The sequence below is a fragment of the Herpailurus yagouaroundi genome, unplaced genomic scaffold (assembly GCF_014898765.1).
Source record: "Herpailurus yagouaroundi ecotype Mexico unplaced genomic scaffold, PumYag 28, whole genome shotgun sequence".
NCBI classification, from domain to species: Eukaryota; Metazoa; Chordata; class Mammalia; order Carnivora; family Felidae; genus Herpailurus; species Herpailurus yagouaroundi.
In genome coordinates, this window is record NW_024412376.1 from 63,964,381 (window position 1) to 63,982,833 (window position 18,453).

Genomic DNA, 18,453 nt, shown 5'->3' on the forward strand with positions numbered 1-18,453 from the left:
CATAAATTTCATTTTATCTTGAGTTTTGTTTTTTTAGTTTTTCACTATTTACTTGTTTATGTGTTGAAGTAAAATGTATACTTGACATTTTTAAAAGCAGTATAGGGCTCATTCTTTCATATTAAGATATCATACTTGTCTAAATACCCCTTGTTGTTGGATATTTGGTTTGTTTCCATTTTTGATAATACTACTATCATCTTTGTGCAAGAACAATTTAAAGTTGAACCAATTTGCATTTTCTCCAGGATTGTATATAAATGCAAACTTTTCTGCACAATACCAACACTGAGTTCTATGTTTCATATATTCTCTAACTAGTATGAAATGCTGCTATAAAGTTGCTTCTCTATATACTGTATTATCGGAGCAAAGTTGTGCATTTTTCCATGTCTTCTTGTGAAAACCATTTCTTCTTTTTCAAATGGGAATTTTAATGCCAACCTTATAGGTAATATTTGATGGGGAAAATTTGATTTACTAATATCCTCTTAGGGAGAGCTGTCCTTTTTGGAAAATGGGAGTTTGTAGTCAAGGGCAAATATAAGAAGAGCTCTTTTTGAGACTAGGGATAATTTTATTAATTAAGAAGGAGGAGGGATGATGGGGGTGCCGGGATGGCTCAGTTGGTTAAGCGTTTGACTTCAGCTCAGATCACGATCTCATGGTTCCTGAGTTCCAGTGCCGCATCAAGCTCTCTGCTGTCAGCACAGAGCCCCTTTGGATTTTTGGTCTCTCTCTCTCTCTGTCCCTACCTCACTCTTCCATGCTCTCTTTCTCTCTCAAAAATAAACATTAAAAAAAAAAAAAAAAGGATGGGGGACAGTAAAGGAAAAGCAAGAAAGAAGGGTGTAATCAGAAAATAATGAAAGGTCAGCACTCCACATTTTGACATCTGCTTTCTCTGTAACTTACTCAGATCTTAAATGCTTTTAAAAACTCATGAAGTGCACAATATGAATAGGTAGATCAGTTGTAGACATTAAGATTGAAGAAGTAAAGGATGAGAAGAAAGAAAAAATAGCTTACCAATAAAATACAGAAGACAAAGAGAAGCAAAACTGTGTGTGTGGGGTACACAATAAAATTCCCAGAAGTTGTTTTTATTTTTTAAGTAATATCCACTTTCCCAACGTGGGGCTTGAACTCACAACCCTGAGATTAAGAATTGCACATTCCACTGACTGAGCCAGTCAGGTGCTCCACTCAGAGTGTTTGTTTGACGTTTATTTATTTTGAGAGAGAGAGAGAGAAAGAGAGAGAGAGAGGCTGACAGAGAGGGAGAGAGAGAATCCCAAGTAGGCTCTGCATTGACAGCACAGAGCCTGACGCAGGGCTCAAACTCATGAAAGGTGAGATCATGAGATCATCACCTGAGCCAAAACCAAGAGTCAGATGCTTATCCAACTGAGCCACCCAGGCACCCTGAAAGTGTTTTTGATATCAGAGCAACTGGGTTTAAGATTTGGGTCAGATTTAGCCTGAGTTTAGGTACCCTGACAGCTGCCTGGATTATACATATTTATACTATTTAAAATAGTAAGCCTTTGGGGCACCTGGGTGGCTCAGTTAGTTAAGCATCCAACTTCCACTCAGGTCATGATCTCACAGTTTGTGAGTTTGAGCCCTACATCAGGCTTGCTGCTGTCAGCTCAAAGCCCACTTTGGATCCTCTGTCCCCCTCTCTCTGCCCCTTCCCTGCTGGTTCTTTCTATCTCAAAATAAATAAATAAACTTAAAAAATTAAAATAATAAGCCTTTAATAGTATGCCACATTTAGTTCTTCCTGTCATTTCAAAATGTTTTTATTCTTGTAGTATGAAAAAAAATCTTGTGTTTAATGGCTTCCTCTATTTTATTTATTTATTTATTTATTTATTTATTTATTTATTTATTTATTTATTTTGAGAGAGAGTGCAGGGGAAGGACAGAGGGAGAGAGAAAATCTTAAGCAGGCTCCGTGCTCAGCAAGAGCCTGATGTAGGACTCAATCCCATGACTGTGGGATCATGCCCTGAGCTGAAATCAAGAGTCGGACGCTTAACTGACTGAGCCACCCAGGTGCCCCCTTCCTCTTTTTTTAAATATCTGCTAATTTATCTTCCACCCACAAAAGGGATACCTATGTTATTCTGTTTCCTTTGGGTTTTATATTTTATATTCTGGTTTCTTGCAGATTTATAACTTATATGCTTCTTTTGAACTCATTGTAATTTATGGATATGGCTATGGTGACAACAATCTAAGTTAATTCTTTTTCAGATCATTGAAACAAGTGATTTAAGTCTCTATTGTATTACTTCTGGTTTGTAATAAAATAAGTGATTATAAAGGTTTGAATCCATAATTGGCCAGTGTTTGAAATCCCCATGTTATAAACATCATGCACTAGAGCTTTTGTAATCAACTTTAAGCCTGATCTAATCATTATAATCTTTTAAGAATTTTTTCAGAGACTTTTGAAAGAACAATTTGACATTTTTGCCCCCTTTCCAATGAGTTTTACTATCACTCAGAATATGTCAGGGATTTAAGTTGGTAACAAGAATCATAAAATTTAGAGTTGGAAAGTATAATAGGGATGACCTCATGCAACTTTGTGATTTAAAGGCGAGAAAACAGAGGCCAAGAGAACTTCAATTACCTTCCCAAAGTCACAGCTAATTAAAAGCTGACCTGGGACTTTGACTCATGTCTCTGACCATCTCAAAATATACAATAATAAAAAAAGGAACTGCTTTTAACTTTCACTATCCTTTTACTTTAAATCTCCTTACCTTTATATTTATGCTAATTCACACGAAAATAATCTCACCTTCCCTTTTGAGGACTTTAAACCAGTAGGTCAAAACTTCAAAAGAGGATAAGAGTAGAAGTTTGCCCCCTGCAGGTCAAAAGAAGAAGTCTTTTAGGTTTTTTCCAGGGTAAAGCTCTGATGACTCTTACAAAGCAAAAAGTGTGTTTTAAAGCACTTCCTTGGCAGAGTACCTGTCAAGATAGCATAGGAAAACTTTTATCATGGGGATGCTGCCTTCGTTCTCATCACCGTTACTGTGACAAGTTTCTACAGTACTCCTCTTCCAATAGTATGTGGTGCTATCATAGAACACTGAACAGTATGAACCCATAATTAGAAGGCCATGAAAATGCTTCTTAGCAACTGAGAACAAATCTCTTTTTCTGTTGGAATTTCCTACTCACTGCTAAGAAATATCTGAGTGGGCAACAATATCCTATAATGATTTTGGGACAACTGGATAACCATCTAGAAAAAGTTCTTTTAGAGTCTTGTATCTTCTACTAAAATAAGTCCCTGATGGATTAATATTTAAATGTGAAAGATGAACAAAACCATAACATTACTAGAAGTCTGTACAAGTGATTGTAACATAACTTTGGAGTAGGGAAGAGCTTTGTAAACATAACATCAAAGGAAGAAGATTAAAAGAAAATACAGTCATTTTACAAACATTAAAAATATTTTTAAAAACGAGGCACCTGGGTGGCTCAGTTGGTTGAGCGTCCAACTCTTGATTTCGGCTCAGGTCATGATCTCATGGTTTGTGGGATCATGCCCCAGGTCAGACTCTGCACTGACAGTGCAGAGCCTGCTTGGAATTCTCTCTCCCTCTCTCTCTGTCCCTTCCCAAGTTTACGCATGCTCTCTCTCAAAATAAATAAACCTTTAAACATATGTAAAGAAAATCACTGTTCTTAAAGATTATTTAAGATTGAGATTACATTGTCTCACAAATTAGTCAAATAAAATTTTAATAATAATATCCACTGTCAATAATGGCTGTGGAAATGACACTTTAATTTGCAGAGCCTTTTGAAAGAACAATTTGGCAAAATTATGTAACAAATGCTAAAATGTCCACCTGTTGACCCAATATCTATCTCTAAGAATTGATCCAAAGGATATAATCATGAATAAGAGGTAAGATTCAGTACAAATACATTTTTTATAGCCTTGCTTATCATAATACCCAAACTGAATTGACTGATAGGATATGGGTTAAAGAAATTAGAATAGGTTATTGTGCTGGGATAACATGATGCTGCTGCAGTTCTTTTACTGAACTCTATTTAATGGTATTGGGGGAAATTCTTTTTTTTTAAATAATTTTTTTAATGTTTATTTTTGAGGGAGAGACAGAGACAGAGCATGAGCAGGGGAGAGGCAGAGGGAGAGGGAGACACAGAATCTGAAACAGGCTCCAGGCTCTGAACTGTCAGCACACAGCCTGACGTGGGACTTGAACTCATGAACTGTGAGATCATGACCTGAACCCAAGTCAGGTGCTTAGCCAACTGAGCCACCCAGGTGCCCCTTGGGGTGGGGGGAATTCTTAATATATTACTTTACTTGACAGAAGTAGGTTATATGGCAGTGTATTTAGTCTGAGCCCACTATTGATTGGAAAAAACATATATATACATCCATGTACACATAAGGGGCCTTAGAAAACTGTACACCAAATATTAATAATGGTTACTTTTGTGTGTGGGGGAAAAGATTAAGAGTTTACTCTAAAGATGTTCTTGAAGAATAATGGAAATAATTAAAAGGTAAATGTGTTTAAAAAACAAAACAAAAGAACCTTCCAGGATGGAAATGTGAATGCAGAAAAGGAGATCCATAGTTAGAGATAAAACGAATGGGGTCTGGCTATGAGAAGAGAAATAAAAGTACTTAGGAAGAACAGAGGTGCCAGAACATGCAGTAAAATTTGTCAAGAACACACTCAGGTGTGAAGTAATTGCTGGTACAACATGATCTAAGAGCCTGGAAGTGAGGCCACAAAACAGCCCAGGCAAATCAGCATGCTTGCTGCTTGCACGACATGGTCTCTGTTATCCCAGGAGTCAATCTAAAATACTTTAAAAGTTCTCTAGTTTTAGTTTTTAAAAAATATTCTCTAGTTTAAATACAGTCTAAGCTGTCTAAAAAGCTCCATAAAAATATATTGCTGAAAGGTCACAGGGTGAAAACTCATTTAAAAGTAACAAAGAAACTAGGGTTTTTAGAATGGCTCATTAAAACAGTATTTCAAAATGTTTGAAGGTATATCACAATGTTTTACATATAGAAGATAGAGCTAACCAAAATCTATTTATTTTCACCTCTTATTTTTTAATTATTTATTAAAAACATGTGTTTAGTTGGGGCACCAGGGTGGCTCAGTTGGCTAAGCATCTGACTTCGGCTCAGGTCATGATCTCACAGTTCGTGGGTTTGAGCCCCCTATCCAGTTCTGTGCTGACAGCTCGGAGCCTGAAGCCTGCTTTGGATTCTGTGTCTCCCTCTCTCTCTGCCCCTCCCCTGCTCATGCTCTGTCTCTCTCTCTCTCTCTCTCTCAAAAATAAATATTAAAAGAGAAAAACCGAAGAACTTATTATCTATCTATCATATCTCTCTCTCTCTCTCTCTCTCTCTCTCTCTCTCTCTCTCTCTCTCTCTCTCTTTACCCAAGGCCGGGCTCAAACTCACAACCATGGACCATGTGCTCGAGTCCCATGCTCCAATGACTGAGACAGCTAGACACCTCTGATTTTGACCCTACAATGAATAATTTGTTCCCATTTTACCTTTACTCTATCAAAATAGACTGATATTTGGCCATATGTAGAATTTGTATATTTGTGTTTGTTATTTGTATACCCATTAGCTTCTGGAGAAGCGATATTCAAACTTTGATCAGATGCCCCAGTATATGCATATTTATTTCTCTCTATATATATGTCCTACCAAACTAATATACATAAATTATATAACAGAAAGAAAAAAGTTAAAATTACAAAAATAAAATAAGCAGGAGAAATTCTAATATATTCCTCTTGCAGCACATTGTACCTTCCTGTCTGTGCAGTTTTGCTTCTTCAGAGACCACTGGCTGCCATTAGGGTCTCTCAAGACCTGCTACCAGGATATACCTGTAAATAGTTTGTACCTTGGGCAAAACACTTAGCCTCTGTGTCTCAGTTTATTTGTATTGTTATTTATCATTTCTATTATTATCTTCATTTTAGTTTATTTGTAAAGTGAAGATAATAATAGAACCTGCCTCACAGAAGTGCCATGAAGATCAAGTGAGCCAGTGCCTACAAAGTGCTTCCCATCATGCCTATGCTTGGCATGAAGAAGTGGTCTTTAATGGTAGATAAGATCTGTGATCAATATTCTGCAAGGCACGATCCTTCTTTAGATGATTGCTGGTATTTTAGGAATTCAAGTTGTTTCATATAAAATAATACATGGCAATTTGTTCTTTTTTTATTCTTCCTTATCTCTCTGCTCTTTTCTGACATTATCTCCTTAGCCTGAAGCTAAGTGCATGAGTTTTCATATTTTTGCAAAGTTGCAAACTGTGCATTTCCCCTGAACATGTGGATTCAGTAGCCCCAAGGAAGGATAGCAATTACTTTGTATTAAAAATACCATCTCTTCATAGTCTATTTACATTATAGTAGCAATGATCAGTTCTGGCTGCACATTATAATCATATGGGAAGGTTTAAAAACCCACGTATCTAGGCCCCAATTCCAGAGCTTCTGATTCAATTTGTCTAAAGGCTCCCCAGGTGATACTACAGTGTAGTCAGGGATTGAGGAACACTGAGCAAGGGAAAAAATCATCATTTTATGTCAATGATTCTCAGTCTTGCTATATACTCCAGTCACCTGGGGAGCTCTTAAAAATACCAATGCCCGGAGCCCTGACCTCTGACTAATTAAATAAATATCTATGGATGTGGTCAGGACATTAACAGTCATAAAAGGTCCCCAGTTGATTCTTATTTGAAGCCAACGCTGAGAACTATTGCTCTATGTAAACAAAATACTAAAGTAAAGTAGGTGGCAATCACAATAAGAACTTGACATCATGACTTGTAACAGATGACACATGCATACTCCAAGGTAGGCTGATCCAAGGGTGTTGTGGTCTACAATCACCTGTTGCTCACTCCTGAGGCATCCTAGCTTGCACTTGACTTTGCTTCCTGAGGCCAGCAAACCCATGTGGGAGAGAGTAGTCCTGCTCTCTTAGAAGTGGCCTACCAGGGTCAGTAACTATTTAAAAGGGTAAAGCACTACACCAAACCTACTATTATTAATTTTTATCATTATTATCCTTAACTGCCTGGGTTCTTCTCTCCTCCAGTCACCTTGAGAAGTGAAATACTTCTTGCCTAGTACTCTCCTTTCCTATTGCTCTTATCTCCAAAGTAGGCACGCTGACCCTTTGTGGTCTGGGCGTTATATCTAATCACCATAAGGAGAGTCAGGGAGGAAGGGGCACAAAGGAGAATCATTAAAATTTTAAGGCCAGGAAAGAAACAGAAATCTCACAAAATTGCTTTATAACAATGATCCAAATGCTTATTTCCCTAGATATTTGCATGCAGTTGAGTTACATTATCATAATACGTATTTAATTTAAACCTTAAAGTCACTTTAAGAATACATTTTACAGATAAGCAGATTTAAAAGAGGTTAAGTGACCTGCCCAAGGTCACATAGGGGGCAAAGTCAGATTATGAAAAAGATCTTCTAGTTTTAAGTCTAATGCTTATTTCACCACACTACAAGTGCATCCTGGAAGCTGATAGGTACTTCCCCTTTAGCATTCTTTTATCATGAAAGGGAGAGCCTTTAGCTGGTCCTTGGGGACTGATCTGTTGCTTCCAGAACAGATATGGTTAAGTTCTGGGGGGTTAACAAATATCACAAAGTGGGTGATTGTGGTTATTAGATGTCACTATTGGAGAGATGTCTCCCAAATCAGCAAGTTAACATTCAAAGGTGCCATAGGATGCTGCCACCAGAAAGCTGGTCTGAAATGGAATTGAGTAAAAAGAAAGTAGTGTTTACTTAATTAACCTAACACCTGAATAGAGTATGACAACAGAAGTGAGCAACCTTCTTGGATCATGTCCTGAAGAGAGGGTGTCTGGCTAGTGCTGCATCAGAGGAGTCCCTTGGTTTCAATTCCAGCCTCAACAAACAATGTTCCTAGCTTCCCAGAGACTTTTAGACACAGGAGGAAACAATTCTTGGTTCAGTTTATATGAGTATTCTGTTTTTTCTAATAGTCATGTTACAAATATAAATGCAAAATCAGCATCTTGGTTTCCACAATTCTCTGAATTTGGTTAGCACAAGAGTTAATTCCTCTGATGATGATCTCCTCTTGTTATCCTGAGGAAAGTTTGTGGGCCTGGAAGGCTATGCTCATGGAAACCCTGTCATTTGGTGACTGCAAGGCATCGCCTCTCTGAGAGACCGTGAACTGCTTTCCCCCTCACTAAATAAAGCCATTTATTGTCGAACAATGGCATGAACTAGTGAGCCAGAGGACTACCCCAAAACTTACATGACTCATTAATGGTTTTGAAAAGTTCCAGAGAATGACTCTAATGTTATACTGGTCTGTGCTTTACATAGGAAAGTCATCCTTTGTAAAGTTTGGCCATTTAGGTCAGCATCTTTAAAAAAAAAAGATACAATGCAGATTTCTGTTAATGAAAATTTAGAAGGGTTTGTGAAAGAGATTCCTCTCCTGGGTTACTTCCTTTACCATGCTTTCTGTGGACTCTATGTGCTGTTGTGTTACGTGTAGTTTCATCCAATTCTTCTCTGAATTGTGTCAGCTGTCATTCTATAATCTGTTCTGACATCTTCATTTCTAATGTGTGTTTTTTTCAAAAGCTCCAATCTAAATGATTTAACTTGTTTTAAAACATTAATTTTCATCTGCTTTATAGCTAGAGTATTTTTCTGGTAAGTTCTCATGGTCTGTTAAAATTATTTAATCTATTTAAATCTTTTTTCTTATACTAAGGTCATTTGAGGTTAGATAGCTAAGGTCATTTGAGGCTAAATGTCTTTTTTCCCTCATGTCCAAATTACATGGACTTTTGTGGATCCAAACATAGGAGAGATTTCTTATGGAGATGGGGATGGACCAGGGTCAATTTCTCAGCTTCATGGCCCATGGTCTCTCTCCTGTTATAATGAAGGACCCAAAATATAGCCTCTTTGTGTAACCCTTCTCTATTTGTCAAAGCGAAGTCTAGTTGGAAAGATTTTCCACCTTTAGCTCTGTGTTTCCTAGAAGTCTACAGACCTTCCACAGAGGAAGATCTTTTCCTCTTGAGTCTGCTGGCCACCCAGCCTAACACAAAATGACACTGCTTTACCATTCCCAATGTAAGTTTTCCCTCTCCTTTATTCCAAATGTTTTTGTCCTGCTCTATACTTCTTTCCAACATTTTCCCCTCTTAGACCGTGGCTCAGTCCTCCTGGAAAGAAGCATGTGCTGAATAGTGCTCAGAGCTTAGAGCACTACAGCACTAATCAATTCTCTTGCATCCACAGAAACACATAGAAGTGGGGTTGTTTTTGGTTTGTTGCTTTGCACTCATCCAGAATGCGATGCCCATTCTCAAATCTGTTCATCCATACTTCCTTTCCGGTAGAGTCCTTCCAACAGTTTTAGGGAATATAGCTCACAATGACTTGTCAGTAACCCCTTCATTCTTGCTGCTTCCCACTTCCGTTCTGCTGATCCTGCATCCATTCAGCGTTGAGGTAGGCAGGTACACCTGCCCATATTCTGGTATTTGTAGGGATTCCTTTGCTAGAATTTCTTGAAGATTATTTTTTGAAGAGCTAGTGAACCCCTGGTCCAGAAAGAGTTATTTATCATTAGGAAGACTGGCTATAATGTGATGTAAGATAACTGCAAACCTCTTTGTAGTCTATAATTTTAAAGAAGCAGATTGGTCTCAAAGATGTCAACACTTCTTTGGTCTCTTGAAAAATGTCTACCTGCTTATGCACAGGGTTTCTTAGAAAACTCACTTATTTAAATGAATCAAGTTTATGTGTGGGATGGGACTCAGTCTGCAAGGACAGAACAGTTCCTTGAGTAATTACAACTTAAAAGCACTCCTTAAAAAAATTGGAAAAATAGCAGATAAACCACACAACAGTAAAAAGTTTTTTATAATCTGGAAACAAAATGAACTTACAAAATCTATATTAAAATGAGACTTCTAGGGGCGCCTGGGGGGCTCAGTCGGCTGAGCGTCCGACTTTGGCTCAGGTCATGATCTCACGGTTTGTGAGTTCCAGCCCTGCAATGGGTTATGTGCTGACAGCTCAGAGCCTGGAGCCTGCTTCGGATTCTGTGTCTCCCTCTCTCTCTGCCCCTCCGCTTCTCATGGTCTGTCTCTCCCTTTCTCTCAAAAATAAACATAAAAAAAATAAAAAAAAAATAAAATGAGACTTCTACTTTCAAACGAAAGTATTTATAACAAAATTTTACTAAATATTTAATCATACTAATACATACAAATACCAACTTCACAAATCTATTATATAAAGTGAGCTAAGAATCTGCATTAATATTAGTGGTGCTCATAATTTTCATAATACTTTAACAAAAACTAAGTGTTGGGCGCCTGGGTGGCTCAGTTGGTTGGGTGTCCGACTTCGGCTCAGGTCACGATCTCACAGTCTATGAGATTGAGCCCCACATCGGGCTCTGTGTTGACAGCTCAGAGCCTGGAGCCTGCTTTGGATTGTGTCTCCCTCTCTCTCTGCCCCTCTCCTGCTCATGCTTTGTCTCTCTCTATCTCAAAAATAAATTTAAAAAAACTTAAAAAAATTAAAAAAAAAAACCCACTAAGTGTTAATGGTATACAGGAGAGTAAAAGTATCGATACCTACACAAGTAAAATAACACACTTTATTTTAAAAAACAGTTCAACACTTAATGTTATTTTAACTTTGAAGACAGTATATATAACTAGAATGATGATCTGTGCAAAGTTTTCATGTGATCACATTTAAGACAACCATTAAACCAAAAATTATATTCTTTTACCTAAGTAGAGGATAACCAAATTATATTTTCTAATATATTTAAATTATCCCTGTAAACTAGACATTCTCTTTTCTTGTTTTGTTATTGTTACTTTACAGAAAAAGCTTCCTATCACAGTTAATACTTAGAAATACATTTTGGAGCAGATAAAATCTTAGTGTAAATTCCTGTTCTACTACCTACTAGCTGTAAGATTTTGGGCAAGTTTCTTAACATTATTAAGCTCATTTCCTCCTCTATACAATCGAGAAAATGTTTCAAAGATTGAGGTAATATGTGTTATGGGCTGAATTGTGTCCCCCTCAATTCATTTGTTGAAGTCCTAGTCCCCAGTACTTCAGAATGTGACTGTATTGGAGGCAGGCTTTTTAAAGAGGTAATTAAATTAAGATGAGGTCATTAGGGAGGTCATTAGTGTCCTTACAAGAAGAGGAAATTAGGACACAGATACAGAGGGAAGACATGAAGACACAGGGAGAAGACATCCATCTACAAGTGAAGGAGAGAGGCCTCGGAGGAAACCAACTCTGCCCACACCTTGATCTCAGACTTCTAGTCCCCCGATTTGGGAGATAATAAATTTCTGTTGTTTAAGCCTCCTAATGTGTGCTATTTTGTTATGCCAACCCTACCAAATTAATACAATATGTAAAGAATTTAGAATAGTGCCTGGAACATGGTAGGTAATTAATAATTTAATTACTATATTATTTCCCCAGAGCTCTTCTAATGTTCAACTCCACACATAATTTGGTTCTTACAATGTTCGATTTATGGCTAAGTAGCAATAGAGCTCTGCGATGGGCTCTCAGCATCCCTGCACTTTCTTGCTGAGTTTGAGCTCTCTTGGTTTTGTTTTTTGTTTTGTTTGCTGAGCTCTCTTTTTCCAGGTCATTTCTCAGGGATGTGTTTCCAGTGAGTCACCTTCAATGATGAATATCTCACTCCAGACAAAGAACAGGCTTACTTCTGCTTACTGTAAAAGTTGTGAATTGCCTAAGTTAGGTGTTCCTCTCCTATAGCACAACACATTGTATATGCAGGCATTCATCATGGGCTTTTATGGTACCCCTGTGGGACTTGGAAAGACAGAGGATCAACATGAAGCTCTGCCTACTATACAACCATTTGTTTCCAACCCAGAAGTCTCATGTCTCCTGCCAGTATCCCATGGAATTTTAGTTGTTAGCTTGTAAACAGGGCAAAATCTCAGACCCTGTCAGTTCTTGACAGTTTTGTCTGAGAAAGCCATGGTTTCCTGGAAAAGATGAGGGACCCAATGGGCTGGGTTGAGAGAGATAAGTCTTCCTGAGATCCAACAGTAAATGTTTTCACCTAAGTAGTTGGAAAGGGGAAGGGGAATATAAGTTCCCACTGTCACACTGTACCCCCACTCTTAAATTATGTTTGGAGGATAAGCAGTGTGAAGTAAGATTAAAACAAACCAGTCAAATCATGTATTGGTTGTTGTTCCCTCGCCTCAGGGTGGGAAAAGAAACAATATTAATATAACAAGGCAGCATCCCCCACGGCTCTAGCCAAGAAGAAATTTGGCTGTGGCTGCTAAGTCAAGGGGTCCTCAAAGCGGAAACAAATGCTGCCAGCAATGAGTAACTAAAACTTTGAGCAGATCAAAATTGTAGGTTTGTTGAGCACAAGTTGGGCAGCTGATCAAAACCAAAATTAAATGCAAAGCATTGCTTACTGGCACAGAACCATTCTCTCCCTCTGCACTTCTTGGTAACTCCTTCACCCTGACCTTAGCTGCTTTAAGGAAAAAGCCAAGTGTGGTGGGGAAACTTGGGGGAAGAAAGTGGCTCTGTTAGATACAGGTGCCCAAGTTCCCATTCTAGGGGAATTTGGTATTAGGCATAGGGTGGTCAAAGGTACCAAGGGCTGTAGGACACTGAGGAGGTACAGTGCTATATGGAGGGCAAAGAGAAAGATCCCCAGTTTGGGTGTTCCCCAGATACTGGGAAGTGCCCAGGAAAGAAGTTGACATCAACACTGAAGACAAGGGCCAAGAAAGAAAAAAAGAGCCTCCTTGGATGCAGGGAGATAACAATCTCTTGGCAACTGTTAAAGACCCTAATGTGCCAGTGTTAAACTTCTTTGTCCATGTTCCCATAGGGGGAAAAAGTGACTAAAGCCCAAACTAAGATTAGAATAAATTTGTATGAAAATATATAACATGCTTATATTACAAATGGTCATAAAGTGCCAGAGGACATTTTCCCATTCAGGGTATTACTGCATGTAGAGAAATGAGACAGACTTCCTGCCATCTACTACCACGCCCTAACCTACCCTAATGCTTTGGCAGGTTGGGATTTAGTGTGAGTGCCTCAATGTTCTGATGTCCCAAATGTTCACTAGATAGATGATGGTTCTGGTGGTTAAGTTAGAAGCCTGTGTCCATGATCAGTAGCTCTGACTGTGGCTATTATCTTCTTCTACCGGTAAAAGTGGCTGATAAACCTGAACAAAATTCAGAACTTTGTTTGCCAAGTAGTTTCTCAAGATTATTTAGACAGAGTAATAGCACTTAATTCCTCTGAGAGCCAAACAAACAAAAGTTGTCTCCTTAATAAGACTCTTATTCAGTATTGGAGGCAGTTCATAATGCTATCAATGGCAGCTTCTAGATGTGAAAATGTACAAACACAGGAACCAGGACAACCTAGTTTCAATCTGATTTTATACTTCTATTAATGTTTGAGTAGCCTTGGATTTCACCATGTATAGCAATAAGGCTGCAACCACTGAGTGACACTACCTATGTGACTTAATCAAATCACATAATGGTTATTCAAATTAGGTTTCACAACAAATCTTTAAGTACAGTGACCTCGCCCTGTTGGGATGTGCTTGTATGTGGGGAAAATGGGCCACAGTAGGTCTCTCCATTAGGGATTGGGGATGTGTTTTGGCCATGTATTACCTCCTGTAATTTTGTCAGTGACATTGAAGATTAACAACTCAGTCAAAGCTTCCTGGCATGGGTCATAATGTATGACACATTGGTCTTACAGTACATTCATGCTAATAAAAAGACACCCGTCCCTTGGAATTTAAAATTGACTAAATTCAAGAACCTAGGGGGCATCACTGAGATCAATACTACAGACCAGTTTCATCCTGCTGCTCAGAGTCTGACAGTAGCCTTAATTAACTGCTATATGAAACTAATTAAAGAGATTTGGTATTGACTAAACAACCTGTCAGATTAATTGGACTAGCCAAGAGAGTGGCATTCTTACATGAAAATTCAAGTTTGGCCAAGAGCACGTCAGGTTAAGGAGTGAGTATTTGAAAGAGGCCATCCATTATGGGCTCTGAGTGACACTGCATATTTCTGGGTATGCCATGAATACAAGGACCTGACCTATCTTTACCCAGTCCATGTCTCTGGCTTGTATTTACACTGAACAACCTTGAGGCATGAGGTAACAACTCCCCCTGGACAAAGAACAGGATTGTTTCTGTTGACTATAAAAGCAGTGGAAGTCCCATATTCAGTGTTCCTTTTCTATAACACAACCCACTGTGTGTGGGTTCCATCACTGTGTGTGTGCTGGCTTCCATCACTGATACAAACCAACAGGAAGCCCTGGCTACCACTTTTGCTTGTGAATAATAAAAGTGCTTTGTCTCTGGCCCAGGTGTCTCATGTATCCTGTAGCATCCCATGAAATAGTAACAGGCTCACCTGTTAGCCCGTAAGTCTGGTGAAATCTCAGACCCTGCAGTTGTTGACAGACATCAGTAATTTTCTTCTTGGTAATAGCTGGCATTTTAGGCACTATGACTTGGCTACTAGGAAATTTATTATTAGCAAGATACATTATAAAATATTATTTTCCAAAGACTTAGCCAATAACACTACAAAAATAAAAAGCCCTCTGTTTCCTGTGAATTTATCTGTGTGTGTCCAAGTCCAGTAATAATTTCACTGTCTGTCTGAAGTACCAAAAGCACTAAATCCAAAGCTCGGCGCCACGCCTCAGTCTTTGGTGTAACAATGTCATAAACACTTGGAATCTGTTCCAGTTTATTTGAAATGCCTGAATTAAAAATTCCACTATTTAGTTTACTGTATTCATTCAAGATGTAAGATGAAGGAGAGCCAGAGTCTGTGGCACTTTGTAGATGTTGTTGAATGACTGTGCTGGCTCCCAATTCTGATGAGCAATTGGCAGTGTTATACATGAGAGCTGAAAGGTATTTGTGCCATCCATTTGCCAGGCATTTCAGCACAGTTGATCTGTATAGTGCCAGAGATGAGGCCAGCCAAGAGGAAGTATTATGAAGCCATCCTGAACGGACGTGGTTTCTTTTACTCAGTGATTGCTCTGCAAGAATTTGAAGATGGCTAAGACACAAAAATTCAACTGCGCCACCTCCAAGAAAGACCTTTTGCTCTCTTAGAGCATAATACAGACGATAGGCACAAGTCCAGAACCTGTCTTCTCTGGCTTGCATCTGTGCAGGGAGTGGGCTAGTGAGCACTACTGTAACCAAATTAATTCCTTCTGTTTTTATCATGATTGTCAGTATGTTGATCCTATCTATGACATCTAAGGGAATACTTCTCCAGAAGGTCACACAGACCCCACTGCCCACACAGTTTTCATTCACTTGTGTAATGTAGGCCACCTGTACTGCTCCTGAAGCTTCCGCGAAAGCCTGCATCACACTGCTGTTCACTGAGCCAATTACCAACCGCTTACTGTGCATGCACTTTTCAATTAAGTCTTCAGACACATTTCCTTGTACCAGGACAAGGTTCACATTGAACTTGATTAATACCTGTAATACATAATCTGTCCATTGTTCTTCTGAGCTGTCTTGTTGAACCTTCATGCTTTCTAATAGCGTGTTAATATTTGCAGCCTTATTAAATCCCAGGTGGCGATAATTCTCTGTGAGGTCACCCTCAATGAGAATAATCTGGACAGGCTGATTCTGCAATTCCTTGATCAGAGTAGTATTAGATATTGATACAACAGTGATATATCCTGGGCAGACACAAGAAAAAGTTTCAGGTACACCGGGTAAACAGCAAGTGAAGATTCTTGAAATGTCGAACATAAATGGTATTGTACAGTTGCCTTGTTGCGTACTTGCATTCTGAAATTGTAGTCGAACTGCTGCATCTACTAATTTCATGCTGTTGTGATCTCCATGACTCAAACCCATCTCCAACTCTACCAAATCATTACATCTGTAAGTACGGGGAGTAGCTGCACCATGTTGTTCTAGAAATCCCTCTGGTTTGTTTATCCACCGATTACTATCTGTCCTATTAAAATGCCTACTGTGGATTAGTATTGACTTTCTACAGCGGCTGTCGGCGAGCAGACTCTTTTTCAGAGTTTGAGGATTCTGTAATGTGTTTTTATTTGCTTCATCTTCAGCCTGAGGTCTAAAGAGTTTAGGTGATCTAACAGGTATCCCAGAAAGGTTGTAAATGGTCAATGATGGAGAGGCAACATCCTTGAGATCATGCGCCTTCTGTAAACCAGTATCTGAAGGGATCTGTAGAAAAGGACACAAACTGACACCATATGTTTCAAGTCCAGAAAATGTCTTTGTGCTGTCTATATGGTCAAATATATTGTGGATAGGTACTTGAAGGGAAACTACCTCTTCAATGCAAGAGTTCAAGCCTTCTGACATTACAGACACTATTAATGAAATGGGGACACCCAAATGAAGACATTCTTCAGCGGCACTGCTCCATGCACCGACAAGAAACAAAAGGGTACTGGTTCCAGTTTTATAGGTATTATTTTGTGTTTGAACTGCTTCATTGAGAAGTTGTCCCACTGCACTGGTTAAATCCAAACTTTCAAGAAGTCTTACTACTGAACTGATTAATATACTTTCATGACGCTCTTCATCAACAATAAATTTAGATGATTTTACTGGGCCTAGGAAGGTTCTTCCTGTTCCTGAAAATGATGAAAGTTGCTGAAGTCCCACATGCCTTCTTTTATTTATGACCCTGCAAGCCATCACCATGAATCATCATCTGCAAATAAAATAAAAACTTGGAACTTTATTCAGTGTACTTCATGGTTATAATTGCTCATAAAAGAAAAATCCGATATAGTCCCTGCCTTTGAGGAGTTTCTGATATATATATTTTCCATTAAATATGGTCAGTGCAATGTTACTATATTATAATGATATTGCGATAAAGGTATGGGCATGTGGGTAAGAAACACTTCATTCAATCATGCAGGTAATAATCCTGGTAGTGTTTCCAGAAGAAGCAATGGCTGAAATGAGTCTTGAAGAACAATCCAAAAGAGCAAATTGAAGGAGGTGGTAGTAAATGCACATGTATGTGAAAAAAACAGTGTATCTGGGTGATACAAGCTTAGTTTCACAGGAATATAAAGAAAGTAGTGAGAAATGGGATATGAAGCTCTAGAAGAGAAATAGGTTGGAGCATGAAGGGCATCATGTGCCATGTCAAACCCGACCCAATAATGGGAATCAATCACTGAAGTGTTTTAAGTAAGGAAGATTAATAAACAGTTTGATGTAGAGTTTGCAAGCCTGTGCTCTCAATCTAGAAGTCTGGGCTTGAACTTGGCTCTAATGCTTACCAGCTGTGTAGACTTCATCAAATGATTTAACTACTCTATCCTGCTTTTGCATCTGGAAACTGAGGAAAATAGCACAATCTACTTCTTAGGGTTATTATAAGGAGTAAACGAGTACAGTGTTTACAACAGTGCCTGGCACATAATCCCTTCTGAGTACCACCGCTACTACTACTAGTGTTTTGGAAATAGCACCACTCTGATAACAGCACAGAGAATGAACTGGATGGGTGCCTGACTGGAGGCAGAGAGGCCAGCTAAGAATCATCTACAGTTATCTAGATAAGGAATGTGGAAGAGGGATTCAGGTGAGAAGATGGACTTGGTTATTGGTTAGAATGTAATGGGGAAAAATACTACTTAAAGAGAAGTTCAAGAGCTATTAGGCTTTTTCCACATAATATTTCAAAATCTACATCTAAGACTAGTAAGAACTTACAAGAGAAAAACTTTCTCCCAGTAAAAAGAATCTTTTAACAAATACCCCCAATTGAAAAGCTGTCTATAATAAAATGACCTGTCTTATGAAATATGAGCTGTCAGTTAAAGCACTAGAACTGAAATTGTAAATAATATAAACTTCTCTTCTAATTCTAAGACTTTGTAATTCTTTGAGTGATATTTTTTATCTCAATCCTTTAAATCCAAAATACCTAAAAGAAAACAATTCAGAGTTTTCCTTTTCATCTGATAAATTTGTTTCTTTCTTTTCTCTTTTCTTCAGAAGCTTTTTAAAATGATGTATGGCAATTAGGGTGATTTATTTATTTAATTATTCTTTTTTTTAACGCTTATTCATTTTTGAAAGAGAGAGAGCGCAAGCAGGGTAGGGCAGGAAGAGAGGGAGACACAGAATCTGAAGCAGGCTCCACGCTCTGAGCTGTCAGCACAGAGCCTGATGCAGGGCTCGAAGCCAAAACTGCGAGATCATGATCTGAGCCAAAG

At 38.5% G+C, this 18,453-nt stretch overlaps 1 protein-coding gene across 14 annotated transcripts in view; it reads right to left on the reverse strand.

The window, feature by feature from the left end:
* BBS12 (Bardet-Biedl syndrome 12) overlaps positions 1 to 18,453 on the reverse strand; it is a 71,246-nt gene that overhangs the window by 44,057 nt on the left and 8,736 nt on the right. For 3 of the 14 annotated variants that reach the window (XM_040474558.1, XM_040474541.1, XM_040474551.1), the window contains one exon: positions 14,700 to 16,928. The exons of 9 other annotated variants lie outside the window; for them this stretch is intronic. In XM_040474558.1, coding sequence (XP_040330492.1) covers positions 14,777 to 16,918 — 2,142 coding nt within the window. In that variant the 5' untranslated portion in view covers positions 16,919 to 16,928 and the 3' untranslated portion in view covers positions 14,700 to 14,776. Of the gene's footprint in view, positions 1 to 2,777; positions 2,885 to 14,699; positions 16,929 to 18,453 lie in introns of those variants that run through there. 2 more of the 14 variants (XR_005790041.1, XR_005790042.1) reach the window with 2 other exon arrangements.